At 32.4% G+C, this 27105-nt stretch overlaps 2 protein-coding genes across 2 annotated transcripts; one reads left to right on the forward strand and one right to left on the reverse strand.

Moving 5' to 3' along the window:
- Positions 1–1683: 1683 nt before the first annotated feature.
- LOC127738205 (adenylyltransferase and sulfurtransferase MOCS3-like) lies at positions 1684–22450 on the reverse strand. Its single transcript, XM_052249374.1, has 12 exons — positions 22300–22450; positions 17543–17666; positions 16648–16740; positions 14389–14509; positions 11704–11778; positions 11379–11496; positions 10805–10913; positions 9374–9436; positions 8826–8989; positions 8443–8490; positions 7603–7702; positions 1684–1953 (listed from the first exon to the last, which is right to left on the reverse strand). The coding sequence occupies exons 1-12, from the start codon at positions 22390–22392 to the stop codon at positions 1706–1708; spliced, it is 1356 nt and encodes a 451-aa protein (XP_052105334.1). The 5' UTR covers positions 22393–22450; the 3' UTR covers positions 1684–1705.
- Positions 22451–22519: 69 nt separating this feature from the next.
- LOC127736952 (uncharacterized) lies at positions 22520–24752 on the forward strand. The gene is made up of 2 exons (XM_052247514.1): positions 22520–22807; positions 24512–24752. Exons 1-2 carry the CDS (start codon positions 22520–22522, stop codon positions 24647–24649), a joined length of 426 nt encoding a protein of 141 aa, XP_052103474.1. The 3' UTR covers positions 24650–24752.
- The last annotated feature ends 2353 nt before the right edge of the window (positions 24753–27105 follow it).

Here is a 27105-nt window from a genome sequence, read left to right on the forward strand (position 1 = left end):
GGGCCTAAAAGGGGCCAAAACAAGCATTTTTCTAGTTTCCAGACAATAACTTGTGTTCAAGTGTATGGATCTCTCTGAAATTGTACTGCAAGGTACCATACCAAAAAGGGAAGGTTTGGATTGAGTTTGGGGGTGATGAATCATAAGGGGGTTCCAAAAATTTTTTTTGGGGAGGGGGATTTTTTTTTCCTTTTTTTTCTTTAAAATTTTCCATTTTAAATTGGTTATTTCTGATTTATATATAAAAGCAAAAAATAATGATATGGTTTGAATAGGTAAATTAAAATTTTTTAAGTTCTTAGACCACATTCATTCTGTGTCAGAAACCTATGCTGTGTCAAATATTTAATCACAATCCAAATTCAGTGCTGTATAAAGCTTGAATGTTGTGTCAATACTTGCCCCAACTGTTCAGGGTTCGACCTCTGCGGTCGTATCAAGCTGCGCCCAGCGGAGCATTTTATTATAGTTTGTTCTTATGTTGTGCTGTTACACACATCACTGTCCCAGGTTAGGGGGAAGAATGAGCACTCACAAACATGTTTAACCTCACCACATTCTTTATGTGCCTATAGTTCAGTGGTTGTAGTTGGTTCATGTCTGTCATATTTTTTTTGTAAATTATTTTGTTATTAATTAGGCCACTAGTTCTCTCAATTGAATTGTTTCATATTTTCCATGTCGGGGTCTTTTATAGCCGACTATATGATATGGGTTTATCTCATTGTTGAAAGCTGTACAGTTGCCTTTAATTGCTTACATCCATTTCATCATTGGCAATCATAACACATCTCCTTTTTTTTTTTACTTTAATCATTCTGACACAAATAAAATTGTGTGTATCAAAAAATATCCCATGGACCAATGCAGCTATGGTTCTGCAGCTAGTATACATTTATTTAGTGAAGATTATTCCTGAAACATGTGGTGCATAGAATTTAGTACAAGTAGATGAAAATGCCTACAAGGGCATTACTGCTTTAGAATTCTTTAACGAATGACCTTTTCTTGCCACTGAAGAGGATTAAAGGCTACAAAATTGAAAACTGGTTCAAAAAGGGAAGAAACCACAAAAATGTAAAAACAAGTTTTACATTTTGGCTGTATACAGTTTCTTTTTATGCATAAAGTGGCAAAGTGGTCTAAGAAGTTCATCTACAGTATTACTAGCCTAGCCTGCTATTACTGAGGTTTGAACCCAGCACTAAGCAAGTGTGTTTGACTCGGATCTTAATTGACTAGGATTGCCAGTTTTCCTACCCAAGGTTAATGTTTCTCTCTGGGCATTCAGGTTTCCTCCAATAAAAGTGGGGTTTAACACCACCAATCAATCAATCAATCGTTGCCAAATAGAAATTGGTTTTTTTTTGTGTTAATTGTAACCACTGACATATTAGTTTTCTAAAAAGAAATATTGCTAATGAACTTTTCACTTTTAAGTACTAATGGTAAAACTTTGTCCAGTTTTAGTACCCAAGACATTCTCTCATTTGACAAAAAATGTAAATTTGTGATTTTCTTACATCCTTTTTAATTCATTTATGCCTATGGTCTTGTCAATAACAGAATCATACTTTTGGAGTCATTAATAATATCATATGTTATTATAATTTGGATTGTGAGAATAAGCAGGGTGGTGCGAAACTTCCTGGTGTAAACATTCAAAATGAAGATAAAATAAAATTGTTGCTGTAATAAAGTTTATTTAGTATATAGGAAAATTTTTATCCACATGTCTAGTCCATCCAACTAATCCACCTTTCAAGTCCTTTATGTCCAAGTTCAAATCTTTAAATTTGTCTTTTAATTTTTGTGTGACAACTTGTGAATCATTTCCCCTTCTGCAAGCAACCACTACAGGAAGGGGGTCTCCAGTTGCAGGAATAATGCTTTTTAATCTTTCTTCTAAAGCTTGTATACAGTCCGTTTTATCTACAGAACTCATTGGTAAATCTGATAATACTAGATAAGGAAATAATACAAATATCATTCATTATAGATAAAAAGATAAACTATGAGGATGTAATATTTTGCTCCAATTTTAGAAATTTTTCAATGATAAGCCACAATCAGCAGACAAACAATAATCCTCTATGTAACAATTTGAAAAAAAAATCAAAATCAAAAGGAAGTGTTTTATCACCAATCCTAACAATAATATAAAAGTATGAATTAAATTGATCCAAGCATACTCAAGTTAGTGCAAAACTAGCCTTAAATATTACAGTTAATGACCAATAGTTGTGAAATGACTAAAAAGATCAAGGTGACTTACTGATAACAATTTCAACAATAGTGTAAATTTTCAAGTAAATCAGTTCAAGAATATTCTAGTAAGTGTGTGACATGTGAAAATTTACTTAAATCTGACAGAAAAACTCCTATAATTCTGGAATGATAAACCAGACAATTTTCAAAAGGCAGCTTACTTCCTTCCATTCAAATAAAACAAACAAATTTCTCAAAGTTCATCTAAGCGTTCTCTAGATTTTGCACAACTAATATGCAACAGACAGAGGAACAAAAGGGGAAGGACAGACAATGGTATATCATAAAATGTCCCATCTATGACAGGCCTACAAAAGCCTAAAAGGGTACCTAATGTATAATAATGGATTTACAATATCGGTAGTTCAAATACTAGTATATTCAATAAATATAAAATTAGGAAATAAAAAATCAATGGAATCAGTAAGGTTAATTTTATTGTCACATGAAAATAAAAGGTTCAGTATCACAAAAGAACTTTTGCAATACAATGAACCATATCTGCAAGGACATGGATGATTTAAAAAGGAGATCTGGTAAAGTTTCAATTCATATTAGGAGAGAGTTGATACCTATGTAATTGGAAAATCTCTCTTTTAAATAATCAGTTCAAACTATTTTTTTGATAGTGCAAACATTTTCAACACTTCCAACCAAACCAAACCTCTTAGGAATTCATTTTTTTTTCTCTCTCATAAAACTTGTATCTGCAAGCAATTTTCTTTGTCCTAGGGCCACAACTTTGGCTAACATTGGTCAATGTAATGACCCTCAAACTTTATCTTAACTTCTTTTTGATATGACTCAATTGATTCAGGCATAACAAATTAAGATGGTAGTAAACTTGTATTTTCTAGCAGTCTTTTTATGTCCAAGGGCAACAACTTCTGTAAAACCAAACTTGATCAGTAACTTCTTAAAACTAGGCATTACAAAAAACAGCGAGAGATACTGATATTTTTATGCAACTTTCTGTTCCTGGACTACAACTTCTGCAAAAATTCAAATTAGTTCTATAATTTCTTACAATATGATTACAGGGTATACAGTATTTCCATATCTGATATTTATTCCATCAATCCATTAAGGCATTTCAGTTAAAAACATGCAGAAAACAAGAGAGATTGATTGATTGTTGGTTGCTTAATGTCCAGAAAACAAGAGAGAAGGATGTAATGAATGAAAACAAACATGAAGGGTCTTATAAAAATCATTCATTTTGTATGCTGCTATAATTAAGCATTTTATTCTTCTAAAAATAACACTTAAAAATTTGGCTCCTGTGAAAAAAATTCGTCAATGAATATATAGTATCTGTATACAGAAAATTTGTTAAAAGTTGATTTTAATAAACAAGAGGCTCTCAAGAGCCTGAATCACTCACCTGTAATTTTTTGCTTAAATCTTTCATCAATGATTATTTTTGCTTTTTAATATATATTAATGAGTGGCTTAAAAATTCCATTGAGATGTTCTTTGTATCTGTCATATTTTCTTCAAAAGCAAAGAAATACATTTTACCCCTATGTTCCATTTTAGCCATAGTGGCTATGTTTCTTGACGTACAAGAAAATAAAATACAAAATTTATACTAGATACTCTGAAACTCATTCAGCCCAAGTTTGGCTGAAATTGATTCAGCAGTTTCAAAGGAGAGGATTTTTCAAAGTCAGCAAACTAGATGAACAAATTGTGAAAAATTGTCTTTAAAGGGCAATAACTCCTTAAGGACACATTTGAAAATTTTTGTCATATTAACTTATTTGTAGATCTTACTTTGCTGAACATTTTTGCTGTTTACAGTTTATCTTTATCATTAATACTTTCAAGATAATAACCAACAAGAGTGCACACACTGAAATGTCTCACCTTCTTTACTAATCATTGATATTATGTTGATAGTCCTAAATATAAAGCTTTACAACTGTCACATAAACTTAACATTAACCAAGAAAACTAAACATTGACCAATGAACCATGAAAATGAGGTCAAGGTCAGATGAACCATGCCAGGCAGACATGTACAGTTAACAATTCTTCCATATAACAAATATAGTTAACACTTAACTTAACACTGAGCAATGAACCGTGAAAATGAGGTCAAGGTCATATAAAACCTGCGTGACTGACATATAGATCATAAAATATTTCCATACACCAAATATAGTTGACCTATTGCATAGAGTATTAGAAAAAAAGACCAAAACTCAAAAACTTAATTTTGCCACGTTTGCCACCTGCCAGCTAGACATGCACACCTTACAATCATTCCATACACCAAATATAGTAGACCTATTGCATACAGTATAAGAAAAACAGACCAAAACACAAAAACTTAACTATAACCACTGAACCATGAAAATGAGGTCAAGGTCAGATGACACCTGCCAGTTGGACATGTACACCTTACAGTCCTTCCATAAACGGAATATACTAGACCTATTGCTTATAGTATCTGAGATATGGACTTGACCACCAAAACTTAAACTTGTTCACTGATCCATGAAATGAGGTCCAGGTTAAGTGAAAACTGTCTGACGGGCATGAGGACCTTGCAAGGTACGCACATACCAAATATAGTTATCCTATTACTTATAATAAAAGAGAATTTAACATTACAAAAAATCTTAACTTTTTATTCAAGTAGTCACTGAACCATGAAAATGAGGTCAAGGATATTGGACATGTGACTGACGGAAACTTCATAACATGAGGCATCTATATATAAAGTATGGAGCATCCAGGTCTTCCACCTTCTAAAATATAAAGCTTTTAAAAAGTTAGCTAATGTTGCCGCCGCCAGATCACTATCCCTATGTCAAGCTTTCTGCGACAAAAGTTGCAGGCTCTACAAAAACTGCAAAATTTCCATAAAATTACCAATTTAGTGGCAGCAACCCAACAATGGGTTATTAGATTCATTTGAAAATTTCAGGGCTGATAGAACTTTACCTTATGAACACTTTTACCCTATGTCAGATCTTTCATCTAATAGTTGTGTCCCTTCAGGCCAGACTGAGGAATTTGTTCAATACATTTCTTATAAATTTCAATTTAAACATTGAATAGAAGTATAGATCTTTTAAATGATTTTCAAAATATTTTTTTTTATTTGTCCTAAGACATTCAAAATCATAAAATTACAATCCTTTTATGATTCTTTGTTAAATTTGTATTTAATTTATATTCTTTTATCAATTCACATTATTTTGAGGAGGGTTACTTAAAACAAGATTAAACAGGGGAAGTAACCCAAAATTTCTGTGAAGTGTTTTCAAAATACACAAAGCTAGAGGGACAAGTCGTTAATGATCGTTAATTAGTATTATGTTTGACACCCAAGCTGTCAAGTGAAGCCATTTAATTTCACAAGGTCTGTGATTTACAGGTAACAGCTTCCCTAATCATTGACACAAAACATAATTAATGATGTCAGACTGGTCAATCAGGGTAAAATATCCGAAAGTGGGAGATTTTATACTCCCGCGCGGGAGCGGACCGGCAAGTGGGAGATTTCCGAAATTTCGCCATTTGAGCAGGAGTCTCCAGCTCAAAACGGGAGGGTTGGAAGGCAGTGTTCTCCCCAGGCCCTTAAAGGACCGCGGGCCCGCGATGTATAATTTTTCTCCGTGGTGCTAAAATTTTCAGTTAAAAAATCGTAAATCGGTAAAGTTTTAAACGACTTATTAAATCTTTTCCGTGCGGTATAAAATTCCAGGTGAAATTTGACCAGTTCAAACCAGTTCAACACAGATTGTTTACACCACGTGATCGATTTACCTTATGAAGTTAACCTTGTTGATTGGATTTAATCGATGTAATTAACACTTGTAACATGATTCTTTTGTGTTTTAATTAAGAGTTCATAACTTTATGATCACAGATAACTATTTTATGGCTTCACTCTCCACCCAAGCACTGACCTGTGACAAGTCGGCAAATACTTTGTACACAAACAGTGTCTTGACCCGATAGGTACATTTTTTGTACATCATAATGGTGGCTCTTTACGTATAATGGACAACTATACATTTCCCAATTCTTATATTATATGTCTCTGATTAAACCATGGCCAATATTATCTTTAATTATGACATAGTTATTGCATGATAGTCGGGTTTCAAACTGTAGTAGCTGTCTGTACATATCACATGACCCAGTTAGTTCACGTAGAATATTCAAGTTTATTTACAATTAATTGCAATCTATTATATTTTATAAATAAAATGCATGACTGTACCTTCAAACTGGATATCTATATCCATAATTAATGAATAACAGAAGTAATCTTACAATTTTATCCATAAGCACATGTTAAATCTATTAATATCTACTTCCTGTCATTTAGGTGGGAAAATAGGGAGACTTAGTTGTTGACATTTAATATGGTTACTTATAGACCCAAGATAAATTTATAGATTTAGGAATTCTTTTTAAATGGTTCATGACAAATAAAGATTCAGATTTTAGGGCAGTATAAAGTCTGTATCTATGTTTGATTATCACCAAAGACAAGAAAGTTTAATATTTACATGAAATCTAAGGCAAAATGTTTTAAAATTTATGAAAAATTTCTTTTTATCAAAATCTAAGATAGAAAGTGGTTCAAATAATAAAACAATATTTGCAATTGTTCTTGTTAATTTTATGTCTTCTTATGACGTAAATCCTTTCACACACAACAACTTTTTTCTAGAAACTAGAAAGTTTTTTAAATTGAGCATTTTTGTTCTCTTTTGAATGATATTTTATTTTTATTGATTTTGGATTTTACAAAAGATTTAATTACTTTAAATTCAGATGAATATTTTATTATGAATCATAATTTATTTATTTTAAAAAAATATTAAAGTATACAAACTGTTTTTTGATTTACTTCTTTTTTACCAATAATTTTCTGAATCAATGTCAACATAACACAGTACCACAGTGTTAAAACAAAACAAGAGACATAAAAACTACATTAACTTGAGCTAAGCGACGCGACGCAACACGACACAACTGATTGCATGAAATATTTCACCAAGAAGTCCACACACGTTACCCTGGTGCTATCCAAAAATCCTGGGGAGAACACTGGAAGGTATGCCCTAAGGATCATTCAGCTTAAGTTTGGTTGGAATTGGTTAAGTAGTTTCAGAGGAGAAGATGTTTGAAATAGTTTACACCAGACGGATGACAACGACAACGACAGACGACGACAGACGCCAAGTGATGGCTAAAGCTCATAGCTAAAAAATTAAGTTTCCAAAAAAAATTTTAACATTAAAAAACAAACAACATTTTAACTACAACTTTCACCTTGTACTATGTAATAAAACTTCAAAAGGATACTATATGATTGTGCTGGAAGCTGACATATGTCTAATTCCACTGGTAATCTCACATCCACTAATACATGTTCTTGTTTGGTGTCTAGCATTATCTTGTAATCCTATCAATGGATAAACAACTACTGTAGACCACATTGTACCGTAATTGATAAAAATTTTACACTCTGCATGTTTCATTTCATTTTTCTTTTCAAAATAATAAAAGAATAGTTATCTTTACACCACAACAAATATTTATGAATATTGTTCAATTTATTTTCTCATTATATTTGTCCTGAAATATGTTACATTGGCTTAAATACAATAGCAATCTCCAAAGAAGAGGCTATTGTCCTCTTTTCAGACATTGACCTTCTAATTTCTCATTGTAACAAATACATGCATGTGATTAACATCTTCTAAAGTTACATTTGAATCTAACATGCTAATTGGGGCAGCTCTAGAAGGAGCCATGGATCAAGCATATTTCAAAGACTGATGCAGCAAGAGATAAAAATTCAAAAATTCATCCTATTTAACAAAAACAATTAAAACTAACAACAGAATGATATTTGCCTTTTTTCACCATTATCTAAGCTTAAAAGTACAAGTTTTTAAACATCTATGGTATGGGGCCCCAATAGTGTATCCCCCTTAGGTCACAAGGTCATGTTTAAAATTGCCTCAGGTCACTCTTAAACAAACTTTACAGTCCTAAACTGATCTGATTCACAGTTTTGAACATATTTAAAGGTCACAGATCCTTTTTAAATGAGACGTCAGGTCTCAAGGTCATTGCCAAACCCTCACGAGTTGCAGGTCAGATTTGACAATGTAGGAGCCACATGGGTTGTGGCATTACCTTTGGTGATAATCTGTCTGTATCCTTCAGTAAAGTTAAATCTTTATCCTGAAAATAAGTCCTGATATACATTTTCAAAGAATTGAACAAAATGTTTACTTTATGATAAATATTTCTTTCACATTCACTATTTGTAGTAAAATAGATATAACTATCAAATTTGCTGTATGGGTTTTCTTCACTTTTTATACATTTAATGCATACCCATATGAATGTTCAAATGCTAAGTAGCCCTGAGATTGAATTCTCTACTAAAAGACTAGTTTTAAAATTAAAATATTTGATTACTTCTGCACATATTTCTTCAAAGAATTAAAAACATTTCATTACAAAGAGATATTTTATAGTAATGTAAAATTGACACAGTTTTAACTTATTTTTACCTTATCATTTGCTCTAGCTCCACAAAACTGTTCATAGTCTATTAATTCTGTTATACTAGGAGTATCTCCACATACAGGACATGTTGGTTGTCTCCCCCTGATTTTAATAGATCTAAATGAACCTTGCAGGCCATCAAACAGTAATAACTTTTGGCTAAATGATGCTAAATCATGTTAAGAAATCGAAGACTATAAAAATTTGAAACTTATAGATACAATTATCATTTGAATGAGCAAAGAATTGGGATAAACTAATATGATACAGCAAAATCCCATAAATACTTGACAATTTTTTAAAAACCCACAAAATATTTACACATCAAAAAAGCCACAAAACTACTTTCTAATTCCTGTATCAAAAAAATTACATAAATTGTATTGGGAATGAAGTACTCCCACATAATCAAGCACACTTGCCTTTAAACATTTTGTTGTGTCAAAATTTCTCACAAATATCCTAAGATTACGATATATGTAAGTAATGTTCTTCATATGAAACTTCATCTGAAGAACTTACAGCTCAGCTATTCACAACTATATAAGGATACGATCTATCCCAGCACAAATCTTTATAGCTTCTAGTGCTTGCATACATCCTATTATCCCTGGAACTAAATAACAAAAAAATTTGTAAGGGTTCCGCGGAACCCAGTGTCTCGCCTACTTTTTCTGTTAATTGCAGGCTCAACAAAAATGAGGAAGTAAATCAATAAAAATATTCCTCTTGATACTATCTTTTGATTGTAAGAAGGTTCTGTCCAAGTTTGGTTAACTGAGAGAAAACAAAATTTCCTTCTAGATACTAGCATTTGATCATAAACAAGCTCCTGTCCAAGTTTGGTACAAATCCAAAATAGTATAAGAAAGTTATTAAAATTTTAAAAACTTTAACCACAGAGTGAATGTGTTGTTTCCTGGCAGAAAATCTAAGTCCATTTAAAAGTAAAATACGGAAAAAATGGATTTATTTTTTGACAAAATTTCCTTCTAGATACTAGCTTTTGATCATAAACAAGCTTCTGTTCAATTTTGGTACAAATCCAAAATAGTATAGGAAAGTTTTTCAAATTTTAAAAACTTTAACCACAGAGTGAATGTGTTGTTTCCTGGCAGAAAATCTAAGTATATTTAAAAGTAAAATAAGGAAAAAATGGATTTATTTTTTTACAAAATTTACTTCTGGATAATATCTTATGATCATAAACAAGCTTCTGTCCAAGTTTGGTACAAACCCAGGATAGTTTAAGAAAGTTATTAAAATTTTAAAAACTTTAACCACAGAGTGAATGTAATATTTCCCGGCAGAAAAACTAAGTCCATTTATAAGTAAAATACGGAAAAAATGGAATTTTATTTTTACAAAATTTACTTCTGGATACTATCTTATGATCATAAACAAGCTTCTGTCCAAGGTTGGTAGAAATCCAGGATAGTTTAAGAAAGTTATTAAAATTTCAAAAACTTTTACCACAGAGTGAATATTTGTGGACGCCGCCGCCGCCGACGGAATGTAGGATCGCTATGTCTCGCTTTTTCGACTAAAGTCGAAGGCTCGACAAAAATAGCTTTATGTTGTGAACTTATATATCGCTCATACAACAAATAAAGCAAATTTTCAGGACTTACAAAAACGTTACCTTAGCATTCAACCTTTAAACATTAGAACTTTGTATGAATAAGTATCATCCTCTTACCATGACTAATTACTAAATTATTGTAAAATTGAAATTTCATACCAAAATAAACTTGCTTTTCAACAATTTTTTTTTTTTTTTTTTTTGTCAGCCTATGTATAATGTCAGATAAAGAACATAAGAATTAAGCTAAGATGTTTGGGTTAAATGGATTAACAGACAACAAATGTAAGGCTGTATTTTGACCTGCAATTGTTTACATCTTTGTATTTTGGTTCTTGGTGGATACTTGTCTCATTGGCAATCAATTTTTATATTGCAAAGGAGGTAATGAAATGAACTTACTGACTCCTAGAACTCCTCCATCAGAACAGTTGGTTACAGTTTCTGGTGGAGGTGGTTTAGGATATAAACATCTGTAGCATGGTCCACCTTCATAGTTATATACTGTTAACTGAAAAATGAAAAAAAAAGTTCTATAAAAAAAAACTACTGGATAAAAGGGTTTTACCAATTTTAAGTGCATTGAAATTTGGCCATACATTGATTAAATTGTTTTACATGATTTCCCAACAAAATATTTCAAAATATTATACTTTATATGATCCTATACAACTTGTTCAATAAGTCATTACAGAAACAGATTCTACAACTGTAACCAATTCTTTGTAATACAAATGCATTTTCCCAAGCTAAAGTTTCAAATTTCATTTTCTTTCCAGTCTGAAAATTAAACCATCTAGAGAGATTAAATAACATAGTGGGGTATTGTGGTAGAATCAATATTATTTCCATTTCATCTTTTAATTTTTCACATGAGTATCTTAATATAAATTTCCCATGTCCCTAATATTAAGTGAGTGACCGTGGGGAATTTTAAATTAATAGTTATCCTTGAAAAAGAAATTTTGCCACTTACTTGTCCTTCAAATCGTAAAGCACTACCAGATACAAGTGGTTTGTTGGCTAATATACAGGCATCATTCAACAAATATCTAGTAGCTACATTGTCTGTGGCATCTAATACAACATCATATCTACATCCATGTCAAGGTTTAATTTATAGATGATAACATTTTCCCATTTTTAAAATCTATTTTCAATACTAAATAGGTACATCTCTGTATTAAATAAATGCTATATAGAAGTTTACCAACAATTGTCTTAAATAAAGATTTTCTAAAGACTGCATAGTTTCTACCACTTCTATCTAATTTTTTTTAACAAAAACAAGGAAAGGATACTGCTTTATCAGTCTCAGGGCGTTTGTACTGTCTAATTGCAGATGATAAGGAATACACTCAACAAGTGAATTTAACCTGCAAAGAAAATCACATCATTTGTACCAAACATAAAATGTTGAATAGAAATATTTCATTCAAACTTTTTAAAATTTTAAATTTTCATTTGGTGGTGTAAGACAGATAAAAACCAGTCACCAAAGTTTCGTAAAAAGTGCTCAAACAATTTTGAGTTATTGTGCAAAAACTGAAAAATCCCCCTTTTATATGAATAAGATCCCATAAGGGCTATTCCATTAAAATGTATGTGGGCAGGTAGGAAGGGACTTTCAAAATATCCCTACAACCAAGAACCATTTTTTAGATAATTTTGCATAATGGTAATAGACGCATACTGAAAAAAGACCCATGACCCACATTCAATAATTAAACTTCCCTTCCTACCCTCCCACATATATTTTAATGAAATAGCCCTAACTCTGAAACGTAAAATCTAAAATTTATCAAAATCGAAGGGGAGCTCAGGTCAATAGATATAAACAATTCACGAAATTTTCATGAAAATTGGATAAAGCATTTTTGAGTTATTGTCCAACATGTTGAAGACAGACAGATGGTCAGACAACTGTACACCATAATACATCCTGTTAAGGCAAAAAAAAATAATACATGTGTTTCCGCTAACCCTACCTACCCTAATTTTTAGTGCCTACCCTAACACTTTTTATGCCAATTTGGATAAAGCACTGTTGAAGTCAGACTGATTCCCTAGTAGTAACCAACTAAAAAATGTTTGTAAAATAAAATGATATTGCCTACCTACCTTATTTTTTTTCAGCACTTTAGCGGAAACACATGTATTATTTATTTTGGCCTAATGGGCGTATAACAAGAATATGTTTCCATAGCAGTGTCCTAGCTGGTCCAAAATAAAAGTGCAGCTCCCCTCTCCCTTGTATGTGCAACCCTCTGCCCTTATAGCCCTACATAATGCTTTTTGTTTTTCTGCAGAAAAAAAATCATGTTTAATACAAATAAATGGAGAATGTGCCTATAGGCCACAGATGCCCCCGCTTGTAAATATGCATGAGTCAACTTCCACATACAGATGCAGGATTCACATAATTAAGACCGTTTTTTTGTGATTATAAGCATTGTGTATAAGTTTCATAACATTTGGTTGAGGCAAACTAAAGTTAAAGAATGGAAACGACAGATTTAGCAATTTTTCCATTTATAAAGAGGCATAACTCAAGAATGTTAAAATTGACTCCACCTAATTTCAAACTTGATCTGTGTTTTGTGGTAATAAGCATTGTGTATAAGTTTTATAATATTTGGTTGAGGCAAACTAAAGTTAGAGAATTGAAACAAAAAATTCAGCAATTTTTATGTTTATAAAGGGGCATTACATATTAACAGTAAAAGTGACGCAACCCAATTTCGAACTTGATCTGTGTTTTGTAGTAATAAGCATTGTGTTTATGTTTTATAACATTTGGTTGTGGCAAACTAAAGTTAGAGAATGGAAACGAAAAATTCAGCAATTTTTATGTTTATAAAGGTAGTGTTTTATCTAGAACTGAATAAGGGCATGGTAATTTTTTTACAAAAAGGGCACTTTGCGCGTCGACTTTACCAAATAGGGCACATAAATAAAATAGTTATTTACACATATTCAGGGCTCAGAATCATAGGGAGAAGTGACTTCTCTTTTTGAAACTGATAGGGAGAAGTGGTGAGATTTGAAAGAGAAGTGCTCGTTCGCTAGAGCCCTACAATGTTTGGTTTTACTATAATAAAAAGGGCCATATGTATCCTATTTTTTTTATATTGTTCAATTCATACACGGGTATACAATTAAAGTAACAGTTCAAATTCAAAGTTGTTTAAGTTTATCATATTTAGTTGCACAATTATATTAGTCATCTTGTCAGAAACTACCAACTAAATATCTAGCACTAAATAAAAAGAACTTTATTTTATATCAAAAAAGAAAAGAAAGTTGTTATATCAATTAAAATTCAATAAAAAAAAATACTCTGTAATCATGTTCATGAAATTCAGTCTTCATAGTGAAATAACATGCAACCAACTCTTTGTCAATGCTTCGTTGTGGTTGTCGCCCTTTGATCAGCGAAAACTGCGTCTAGATCCCGATAACGCAAAAGGGCACATGGCGTCAAATTTTTCGGAAGGAAAGGGCATGGCGTCGTGCCATGCTAAATTGCTTTATATAAAATACTAATAACTCATGAACGGTAAAAGTTGAACTTGATCTGTGTTTTGTGGTAATAGGCATTGTGTATAAGTTTTATAACATTTGGTTGAGGCAAACTAAAGTAAGAGAACGGAAACCAACTTCGGGACGTTCCGGACGGACGGACTAGGGTAACATTTAATTGGGCATAAAAACATCACAACTACTGGAAAAAGCATTTTACAACCCAAGAATACTATAAATTCAGCAAATATAACTATATTTATTCAATTATTTTTAGACAAGAAACTATAAACCTTGATTAAAAGGAAGTTTCTAGTTTAAAGATTGTGCTTTGCAGCCAGAACATCTAGACAAATTTTACAAATTTAATTGAATTAAAAGAAAGATTTTAAATGCTAAGATGATTAGATGCAGTGAATGCTCACTGGGTCTCTGAATTGAATAATAATAAATTTCAAGCTTACTGTGTGCAGGATGAAGCCACAGATGAAGATTTTGGTGTTCCTACTCTTTTTTCTGTATGTAGAATTTGTCTGTGAAGATTATTCAATTCAACTTCATCATAATCTACAATCCCTATTCTTCCTACAAAGTAAATGAAGATTATACCAGTAGATAAAACTTGATAAATCAATTATTAAGTCTTTATTATGCTATTTTTGTGTTAGGGTATATTATAGAAATATCCTGCATGGAAAGGATCATTTCCTTTATTTTTTCCTATTTGACCAGTACAACATTAATAACTACATAAGTTTACAAAAATTAAGTGCATTACTGAAACCACTGGCATGGTAAGTCTCTGTTAAGTCTATCCACAAGTTTTCTAGACTTTAAGCTATTTAGAAATTGACATGTTTTGTAAAAAAACATTTGTTCCCTTTTCCCTGAATGTGACCCAACGAAATAGACTTATTACCGGGTTTGTACTAACATGAGCAACACGACGGGTGCCACATGTGGAGCAGTGATCTTCTTACCCTTCAAGAGCACCTGAGATCACCCCCAGTTTTTGGTGGGATTCGTGTTGCTCAGTCTTTAGTTTTCTATATTGTGTTTTGTGTACTGTTGTTTGTCTGTTGGTCTTTTTCTTTTTTTGCCATGGTGTTGTCAGTATATTTTTGACTTATGAGTTTAAATGTCCCTTTGGTATCTTTTACCTCTCTTTTGAAGATCATACATGTATAATGATCTCTAATTGACTTTAAATGGCTTGTGTGAAAGAATTGCACTCTTGCTAGAATATTCCACATATCTCCTTTTATTCACACTGAGCTACACAAATGCCAAAATTACCACTTAATTTGAATAAGAGAGAGGCAAAAGATACAAGAAGGATATTCAAAAGTACAAAACAAACTGACAATGTTATGGCAAAAAAAGGGAAATGATCAAAAACAAATAACAGTATACAAAACACATCATAGAAAACTAAAGCCTGAGCAACATGAACCCTACCAAAAACCAGGGGTGATCTCAGGTACTCCAGACAGGTAAGCAGATCTTGCTAAACAAAATAAACACCTAAATTTAAAAGAAAAATTGTTCTATTTTAAGCATGTCATGTTTGTTTCCTACTGAAATTTAAAATATCAACATTTTCATAAATAAAAGGGTTTTTTTTCATAGATAAAATTGAGAATGGAAATGGGGAATGTGTCAAAGAGACAACAACCCGACCATAGAACAGACAACAGCAGAAGGTCACCAACAGATCTTCAATGCAGCGAGAAATTCCCGCACCCGGAGGCGTCCTTCAGCTGGCCCCTAAACAAATATATATACTAGTTCAGTGATAATGAACGCCATACTAAACTCCAAATTGTACACAAGAAACTAAAATTAAAAATAATACAAGACTGACAAAGGCTAGAGGCTCCTTTTGAGAGACTGTCATGACTGTTTAATACAATAGAAACCTACAAAAAGTCTGAATTTCATTTTAAAATACAAGCAATTAAAAAAAAAAAAAAAAATCTGGAAAAAGTTGTCTCTAGATTTTTCATATGAACAATATGGGAGAAATAAATGTTTAAATGTATGAAATAAGAGTGCTCATTCTGAAATGTCTAGCCTGCTTTACTGCTTTATGCTTGAGTTTTTAGTTGAAAGTCTTAATGATCAAGGTCTTACTACAGATAAACTTAACAATATCAATCAAAATAAGCTTAATATGTTGATTTTTTGTTTGAATTGCTTCATATTTTGTCATGTCAACATCTTCTCTAGTTGACCTTACAGTATGGGTTTTCCTCATTGTTGAAAGACCTATGGTGACCTATGGTTGCTTAAATCCATGTCTTTTGGACTCTGTTGGTTAGTTGCAATCTTGCCAATCATACCAAATCTCTTTATTATATATCATTTTTTCGAAAAACTGACCAGACCTTTAATAACACAAAAATTTAACAATAATCACTGAACCATAAAAGATAGGGTGAATGGTGAACCCTATCAGATGACATGTATTTCTTTCAATGATAATATATGCCAGATACAGATATCATATAACTTATAACTGAAAAATCATTTATGAAAAAAACAGTTTTGTAAGCAGTCATTAAACCATGAGAATGAGGTACAGTGTAAAGGACAACAGACATATGCTAGGCACAAGTTTTAGACTTAAAGGCAACAAAATATTCTGAAATGTGAAATAACTTAAGGTCCTTATACATGTACATCCTAGCCTCATACCTGTATAATAATATCATTACGCTTACCGACTCCTGCTGCAGCTAGATATATAGCTGAAGGACATCCTAAACCTCCTGCACCCACTATCAAAACTGATTTACTGCTTAATGACAACTGTCCTGTATGAAGAAAAATTATCATGATTATGTGATTTCACTGTCTGTTCAATTGTAGGATGAATGTCAAAGAGTACTTCTTTAGATTGACTTTTAAGATGTAGAACAAGAAAATCATTGTTTCTTTGGTATATGGTATATGGTATCTAAGGTAATTTTACTTTGTTTGCATTTAAAAAAAATGTGACATTGAACGATTGTCTTATGCATCTTAATCCTACATACCTAGGCTCCATTTCAAGGTGCATGTATTTCCACCAACCCTACCCACTCTAATTTTAGTGCCTACCCTAAAGATTTTTTTGTTGTTTTTTAACAAGCACTATTGAAGTCTGAAGTTTTTAATAATATATAAATAACACATAGCTGAGAGGGTGATAGAGCAGATTGTTACCCCGAGAAAACATTGTCAACTGAGGCGAAGCCGAGGTTGACAATGTCTTTTTCGAGGGGTAACAATCTGCTCTATCACCCTCTCAGATATGTGTTATTTAATTTATTATACTGAATGTTCTGTTATTACTGTCAATTAAATTTCAAATTCAAAGTAATAAACTATGACGTCTTGTACATAACAACCATCCGTGTTTAATAAAGCGCACACTTGATCAAGCGTCTCCGTGAAGGGTAATAGAATATTTGCCATAGGATAGAGTCGTATTCAATAAAGCGCACACTTGATCAAGATTCTCCGTGAAGGGTAATAGAGTATTTTCCATAGAATAGAGTAAATTAACACCCTCGTATAAGCCAATCAAAATATTGCATTTTTACGTGAAGTATAATAATTAAATTTATGATTCACCTTTTACTCCAATCTCTGGCAATATTAACTGTCGACTGTATCTACCAATTTGTTCATTGTTAAGATTGTCTCTTTTTTCTAAACAATCTAATGCTTCCACAGTTGAACTTGCATTGACAAATTCCTGGGGAAAAAACATAAAAAAAAACTTCAATGGAAAAATACATATGCCACATAACTCACAACGTCAAATACATTCCCATACACCTAATCGCTATTTATTCCATTCCGGATAAGTTCTAAAATGACACAACTTTTTCATCCAGTTGAAGCTATCTGGGACCCTGTTTAAACAATGCACCATGCATGATACTTTTTAATGAGACCTGTTTAAAACATCGTAAATACTTCAAACAAAATTTTTTTTTTGGACTATAATTTGAGTTTCGAAAAAGTGGATCATAATCTATCAAAGTTTCGTATTGATCGCTGTCTAAATTTTTCCCTCCCTCAGCTCGTTACTGATGACCTTTGTTGTTTTCCCTGTTGACCCAAACAGGAAGTTGTCTAAATGACTGTTTTTTCCGGATTGGACTAAATAGCGATAAGGTGTATTTATGCCCTATCTGTTAAAGTCACTATATAAAGATATCATCATTTTGGTGTGCATGGAAATTTGTTTACCTTTAGTAATGAAAATAATATTTATCAATTAGATGTGTCTGTGGGCCTTTTTCCTTCAAAAGCTCAAACCCAAAAATTAGAAAGCTAAGAATGAAGCTTAAAGGGAAAATTCGCGATTTTTCACTTATCATCTTATTATGTTCATAATACCATAAAAAACATATTCACCAAGTTTTATCTGGATATGAACACTAATAAAGAAGAAAATTGGGAATTATTAATTTTATTTATTCGAACTTCCTGACTTCTGTGACGTAGTTTAAGTCTTTTTGCATGCCGGGAGTGGATTAATCTCATTTTAAGTCTTGTTCGTTAATCATCTTATAATGCGATTTAAAGCGCATCGACGACTTTTGGCGTAGCTATTAACCAACTAATAATTCAGAAATAAAAGTGATCAGCCGTGCAACTTTTAAAATTAAAATGCACCTTTTATATTTTAAGGATTTCTGATATGATTATATAGTAATAAAAGTAAATCATACAATAGAATGTTTTGATGATTTTTTTTCCGACGGATATGTTGAACAAACATATATATCTGATAGTGTAATAAAAATGCATGTTCGTATTCTCACCTATTACTTCAGTCAAGGATTTGTCTTACTATACAAATCCTTGCTTCAGTCTAGTACTGTGTAAATACAATGCATGTGTATTATACTGACACCACCTGGTAAAGGCGTGGTTAAATTCACGGTTATTAAAAGATTAGCATTATGTAATTTTAATCTTTTGATCTTAACAAGAGTTTTGTTTGGCCTCAAGGGTTCACCGTTGTAAGTATGAAAAACATGGGGAAAAAAAGGATAAAATAGAAGTGCGGGTTTGAGACAGGATATTTTTTTTCTTATTTGGGGAGGAATATGGTGGCAAAATAACTGAATCGCCGTTATATATTTTTTAATATTTTGCGTTAGCTCAATTTTTTAATAAATAGGTGATCATTTTGTTGTTACATCGAAATTCTGAATTACTTTCAATTAAATAATTTTATAGATAAAAATGGCTCACGAAAACGAGCTTATAAATCAAAACTGTACTATTTCAAATTATCATCGGTAACCTTGAATATTTATTTAAATGTGCAGAGAAAATTATCAGTTACATTAATATAGTTTGGTCCGTCCAAAGCGATCTACATTTACCTAATCGGGAATGCCCTGATTAAAATATTCTAAATCTCACAACGTATAAATTCTTTAGCTATTTGACCAACGATGTTTTAAAAAATTAACAGAATCAATCTAACGTCAACTTTCCTTTTTTGAATGGAGAAAGACCGGCGGAATCAATTTTCAATGTGCTTTATATCTTGTACCTTTGCAAGACTTGTCATTCATTCATAAACCCACTCTAAACCAGAGACATATTTACGTCTGTTTAAACTGACAAGAATACTCCTAAAACGGACAAGCAGTATATTCTTTAAATTTCTGTGATTTAATACCAAGAAAGAAAAAAATCCCGAAATTAATTTGATACTCAATATTTTTCCTGGAAAATATTCACATCCTCATTCGGTCTGAAAAAAAGATAAGAATTTGGTATACAGAACATGCAGAAGTGTGAATGTCATAAAACCTAATTGTTATATCAGAAACCATTATAAATGTGAACCTGTATACGTAAGACCTCATGGGACGTCACCTAAGATCACCTAACCACATACAGGTAATATACAAGTAGCTCTGTTATACCCGGAAATGTCGAGGTGAATCACTACTGATACAGAATATACCAATGCAACGAAAATTCTGATGATTGTGAAGCATGACCATTCATTATTTTAGAGGCGTCTTAGGTGGGGGATTGCCGGAACGATTTAATTTAAATTTTGACTAGATTTTTTTTTCTCAATTTAAATCACTGAACTAAAAAAAAAGAAGAAAACTACGCCCAAGAACAGAATTCTTCTTGTAAATTCATAAATACACCGTTCTTATTTTGTAAGTTTTGATAACATGAACTCCAACCCCCCCACCCCCTCCCCAAACCTGGGAACAGTATATCTTACAATGTATATATTCCTGCCAAAATAACAAAAAAAGAAAAGAAAAAAAAAAAAAAAAGACATGAACGGTAAATCACATCAGATTCAGATATTTATATAGTTGTTTGTCGTTAGCTAGAGATGTATACATGTCTCTGCGTTAACTTATAAAAATAACAGGAAAGTATAAACTTGAAATAGATTTATGATGAATACTATGCAACTGCGACACCCCTTTTTATCACAGTGTACATGCATGTATTTAAATGACTGTCCGTTATTTCGATTAAGAATGACAATCGTACGTAAAATCCTATAGTTCATGGTGAGACTTTTTATACCAGATATGCGACTTTTCGTATTTATATTTTCTCTTATATTACTCTCATTTGATATTTTATGCATAAGTGCAATATTGGGAATGGTTTATTTCCACCACAAGCTAACTAAATAAATTAATCAACCCTCTAGCTGACCAGACGTTAATACAACTACTATCAGTCTATCCGCAGTGAAGTTTCTTTATTTCTTCAAATAGGCTTTTTGGGGATCATTAGTGTACGTCCAGTGGCATATGTATTACATGTATGTCGGAACAGGAAAATTGACATCAGGTACTTTTAGAACCATGTTCACATTATTATACATTATACCCAACAATTGTGATGATGACGAATTTCTTAAACTGTTCAAAATAATCTTATTGAAAAATAAATCTGTGATTTTACTGTGTCCATAACTTCGATGAACCAAAGCAAGTTAGATATCGAACTGTATTTAAATCAGATTGGTTCTGGATGTTTCTCTCGTATATTCAATTTACATGTATATATTCTAAATTGCGACTATCTATAGTTCCGTAACCTTCTATCTAGGCGTTTAAACCAATGATCGACAAGTGCGTACATTTTGTTAAATCAATATTTGTATGTTTCAAGATGTCCATACTTATTGACAAAGAGTATATACTTACATTTTCCCCAATTTACCCTTGGAAAATATGTAAATAGATTTTTTATTTTATCAAATCTTTTTTTTTGGAATTATTTAGATTTTCATAAATATCATTCTTTACACCAGAAAGGTTATTTATAAACAAGCGTATGAGTTTAGTAATGACTAGTGTATCACTATCGGACACGCAAGACAAAGATGTATATTACACCTGATAGTTTCAAAATGGAAAGTTACAAGTTATCGGCCGTGTACACTGATCAATACCCTCAGAAGTGAAGTGATGCACGAACTTGATTTATGTAATTGTGTAATAAGAGTTTTAAAGCCCGACAGGAAATCGCTTGAATACCTGGACGTGTCACCTCACAATACCTCTGGGATTTCTTAAGCCATGCTAGTGATCAGATAAGGGAAGGTCCGAATTTATTTAAATAAGTTTATTACATAAAAGAATTATGAACAAACTAGATTTTCGAAAACAATTTTACACGGAACACTTATTTATGACTTTGAACTTTGACTATTAACTAATTTCCATTAAAATTTCTTGTTTCAAAAACTTAGTTAAAAAAAAACAGTTGTAAAACGACAGACCATAGTACTAATTATTTAAAAAAAAAAAATATAATTACATTTTCCTTATCAAGTTAGTTAGGAAAGGTTTCACAACCATGTCTATTATAATCTTGTTTGTGACCCGGTTAACTGTTTATACTTTGCTTGTCGGATAAAACAACCGTACGCTTGACAAGATATCGACACTCAATTACGGCTACGTTAGGTTACTGCTTGTTTTGGTCCTTTGTGGTTTATAGATATATCGTGGTTTCTATTCAGGGAGGATGTCAAAATGGCCGCATGCGGAGAATTGATACTCTAAATTTAAAATCGATGGTGATCTCTTATCTAGCAGAATAAAACTTTAATATTTATGCATTTGTGCTTTTTTATACATAATGAACATAATATCAATTTTTCATTTTTTTGCGAAGTTTCCCTTTAATATGATTTTCGTCACACTTAAAGAAATACATGTATGTTATTAAGAGTATTAAATAGTACACTTTAGTTGTAAGCCTTTTTATCTCTGTACAGTGACCTGCTAAAAATAATCAGAAGTTCATATCCCCCAAATTATTTCTTATATATATAATATATGTTCAATTTGTTGTGTAATAAGTACCGATTTTGTATTCAACATTTCTTTTAAGTTGTCCAACTCCATCTGCTTTTCGTTTATTTGTTTTTGTAAATCTGCTATGTTGTGCTTTATCATTTTGCAACGTTTTAAGTAAACGTGGTTCTCTTTATTTATTTTGTTTTATGTACGTTAAATGTACCTCCTTCAAGGAGAGCACTGAAGCACACGTGATCTTCGAAAAATAAAAGCAGACGATGATATCATGGCAAGAACCAAACAAGCGATAAAACTTGCCACGTCAAAATTCAATTACCTTCGGCAATTTCTGTCAGTCAAAAGACAACAATTTAAAAATGAATTAAGAACAGGTGGCATTAAAAAAGTAAAAAGATTTAGGCCAGGAAATAGTGTTCTTTCGGAAATAAGAAAATTTCAGAGAACCACTGAACTTCTGATTCCAAAAGTGGCATTCCAACGACTTGTAAAAGAAATTTCTCATGGCCTTAATGCAGAAATAAGATTTCAATCGGCTGCATTGATGGCGTTACATGTAATACTAAAAATGATAACGTTGGTACCGTAATTATAAGTTATTTGGTACCATCATATCCTCACTGGTGTTACAAAAAATAAAATTGAATTTTGCCTTTTAAGATCTTTTAATGGGGAGGTCTTTAATATATGATCATAAAGATGTAAAAGTTTCATACAAAAATTAAAAAATAAGAGCATAAATCAAAGTTGTAATAAAACTGCTTATAATGTATAGAGTGGGTGGCGCATATTCGCCATGGACACATTTTCGCCGTTTTGCTATTTTTTCTGTAAAATGTGTGTGCCTTTACCCAGTACTTGCCTAAATAGATGGTAAAGGCTGTTTGTAATGTTCGAACGGTTGATATTCCTCTTAACCCCATTTCCAAGGTTATTCGCGCATACAAAGAAATACGCAGGTATTTTAAACAATTTTTGGCTATTATGTAAGATTTATATGGCAATCATGCGCAGTCTTAAAGTATATATTTGTGAGAAAAATCGTAAAAGAATGATATCTTTAGCTTATTCATGTAATTACAAACATTGGTTTTTATAATATACCAGGATAATGAGGATGGACATTTCATACATTGAGGCGAAAATGTGTCCCCCATGGTACAAGAACAACTTGATTTCCTCTTGAGTTTGCGTTCATTTTTAGAACAACTAACCAATGTTTTGAAGATAATTCCTTTATCAAACATTTTTTTCATATAGTAAAATTTCTGAAACCTACATAAAAAGTTCCAAATATTCGAATGTAGGTCGGATGTAAGTGGAAATGAACGAATTATGCGGCGAATATGGGTCACTCACTCTACCATCAACGCTATATTTTGTAAGAAGGGTAAATGTTATGAGGAGTTATAAATGATAATTATTGATAAGCGTTTAACTTGGGACACAGGCGATTGAGGGCATGGACCCCCTTTTTTCTTTTTATTTGGTGTTTTAACTTATATTCTCTTATTTGATGTGTTCTTGAATTTATCCATACGATTGTTTATAAACATTGTTTGCTTGTAGTGCAACTTGTCCAACTACATGTGTATAGTAAATCGACCGTCTTAGAAGCACAGCAACCGATATTAAGTGTAGGACGACAGGTTAAGTGCCGTTTGGGTTTGCTTTGAATGTTTCAGTAACTGTAAGCATTCTTTGGCACAATATAATTTGTTATTTGTTTTGTGCCTTTTTTGCAGTCTATTATAAAGGTTACGTAAGAGTTAAGTTCTTTTCCAGTACTGGTTTTAGTTCATGTTCTTTTGTGTAAATTTTGTTAATCTACTGTTGAAATTAAAGAAAACGGGACTGTTGAAATTTCAGAAAACTCATTTAACCTCACCACGTATCCAGATGCCTGTCCCAAATCAGAAAAAACCCGCGATAGTTGTTGTGTGTTATATATCTCAAAGTGTTCTGTTATTGATCGTTATTTAAAGAATTGAATGTTGATGTTATAAATCTTCTATTTTTTCTGTTGATTTTTTTTCACAATTTTATAAACTCAGTAAAACCTTAAAGCTTGACATATTTTTAGACACATATCTTTATTGTTAAAGACTGTATGTTGCTTTCTACATGTGTTTTTTTGTTAATTTTTGTTGTCGGGTTGCTGTCTCATTAACACATACCCATTATATAAATAAGTAATATATCAGCGTGTAGACAAATGTAGACTTTTAATGCTAACGTGTGACTTGTGTTTTCTTTTCAGGAAGCAGCAGAAACATATATGACTTCATTGTTTAAAGATGCAAACCTTTGTACAGTTCATGCAAAAAGAGCAACTATAATGTCAAAGGATATTCAGTTAGCGTTACGGATAAGAGGTGAAAGACACTATGTGCATTAATAAAGAATATGTGACAAAAAGACTGCAAGCTGTGATATATATAACAAGCGTTTAGTATACTTTTATCAGTATGACATTAATTATGTATTAATCTATACTTTTATAAAACAAGAAAATGTGTCTTAATTCATAACATCTTACCTTTTTATACCACCATGTTGAATATATTTGTATGTGAAAATATAATTATTTGCTTGTATCTTCAGAAGGTATGCATCTAATATTATCTGTTTTTTAGTGGATTTTTTTACTAGGATATATACTATAAAAATTCTTAGTTTTCCTAATACCATTGGAACTGTGCTCGCATTGAGGTCAAACCAAAGACTTGGGTATTGGTATTTGCTGCTTCTCCACTTAACACGGGGTATTGGGGAGTAAGAGCAAAGAGTAAGGCTTGGGCGACTCAGTCAGCATATAATGGATCCGGTAGGGTGAAATTACTTCATGTGGACTGTTACATTGTGAATAGCTTGTTAAAAATCAGTCTCAGCCAGTCGGTTTAGAAAAAATATAAAAAAAAGAAGATATGGTATGATTGCCAATGAGACAACTCTCCACAAGAGACCAAATGACACAGAAATTAACAACTATAGGTTACCGTATGGCATTCAGCAGTGAGTAAAATCAATACCACATAAAGCATGGTTCATTATGAAAATAAGGAGATGTGATATGACTCGTAATGAAACAAATATCTATGCAAAAGAGACCAAAGAACGATGATGAAAACAATTATATATATATATATATATATATATATCGCCTTACAGCCTTTAACAATGAACAAAACCAATGCTATATATATAGTGAGCTATAAAAGGTCCCAACAAAACAACTGAAGTGCAGGTTCCTGACTTTGAACAGGCGCGCAGAGAATGTGGTGGGATAAAACAGGCTAGTTACTGTTTCCTAGTTCTTAGAGTACAGTGTACTTAAAATCCTTTCATATCATTTAGCAGTGAGCGAAATACAATACTATATATATATATATGCAAGATATCATTTCGATATATATCGAATGTTACTGAAGAGCTCAACGCGGCATGATGCTTTGCGTGGTTATTGCATTACCAGATGTAATCAAAAGCTGTGCGCATAAACGTTACGCGCAAATGTAATGCACTTACCAAGACCTCTATCAAATCTGCATTTATGACCTGCTTACTGTTACAATTGAAACATTCGCAGCTCACCAAACTTACTCTTTCCTTGACGCAGTTGGTGGGTAAAAAGATGATGATGGATGCCTGCTTAACGTCCAGCGGCAAATTAATATACACATTCAGGACGAGAACATGTTAAAGTAATATGAATATTAACCCTAGCTGCTTTGTACGAGACTGACACGCTGAGCCGGGTTTTTAACGCACTAGTTTACAAGGTAACAGTCCGCACGAAGACATGTCTCCTTACCCGAACACACTATTCTGACTTCTTTGCTCTTACTCCTTACTGCCGCGTACTTAGCGGAGAAGCATCAAATACCAATGTTTAAATCTTTGGTTTGACACGGACGGGGTTTCGAACCCACGACCTCCCGCACTCGAGGCGAACATGCTACCACGAGACCACCGATGCGGTTGTGAAAAGAACCTAGGCATTTTTTCTTATGTAAAATTTCGAACAGGATGTGTAAATGAAACTAACACTAACGTCCGCAGCGTTTTCTTGATTAATTTTCATCAGGTACACTGAAACCTTAGTATTTGAAAGCCAGGAATGTATAAATACGTAGAAACGTTAAGAGCTTAATGAACAAAAGGGACATAAAACGAATAGCCAAATTAATCAAAGGTCATCTTTGAATGAGGGAGTTGGAACCGTAGTTTCTATTCAATTCTTTTAATTTAAGAACGGGAAATTTTAGAAAAATATACTATAAATCATGTCATTCCAGAAGTACTGACAACTGACACCTTTGGGCAGTCCAACAGCCATTGTATTCGTCTCCGCGCTAGTATATGGAAATAACACATACATTTCGTTAGTCCGAAGCACTTTTTCTGGATTTACCTTCATCAAGAAAGGATAATCCTAAATATTTCAAAGTCAAGAATGTCCATTAATCTGTAACAGAGAGGCGAAAGATACCAAAGGGACCAATCTAATTAAAATATAGAACTCTGATTTCGTTATATATGTAGTATAACGAAATCTGAGATCTATATTCTAATTAGATTGCCAAAGGGACACTCAAACTCATAAGTCGAAAACAAACTGACAACGCAATGGCAAAAAAGAAAAAGGCCAAAAGACAAACAACAGCACACAAAAAAATACTGAGCAACACGAACCCGTCCAACATAACTAGGACTGATCTCAGGACAGTGGCGGATCCAGAGGGGGGGTTCCGAGGGTTGGAACCCACCCTTTTTTCTTGACGATCAATGCATTTGAATGGGGACATATAGTTTAACCCCCCCCCCTTTTTAAAAATGGCTGGATCCGCCCCT

Source organism: Mytilus californianus, unplaced genomic scaffold (assembly GCF_021869535.1).
Source record: "Mytilus californianus isolate M0D057914Y unplaced genomic scaffold, xbMytCali1.0.p SCAF_4, whole genome shotgun sequence".
Taxonomy (NCBI): Eukaryota; Metazoa; Mollusca; class Bivalvia; order Mytilida; family Mytilidae; genus Mytilus; species Mytilus californianus.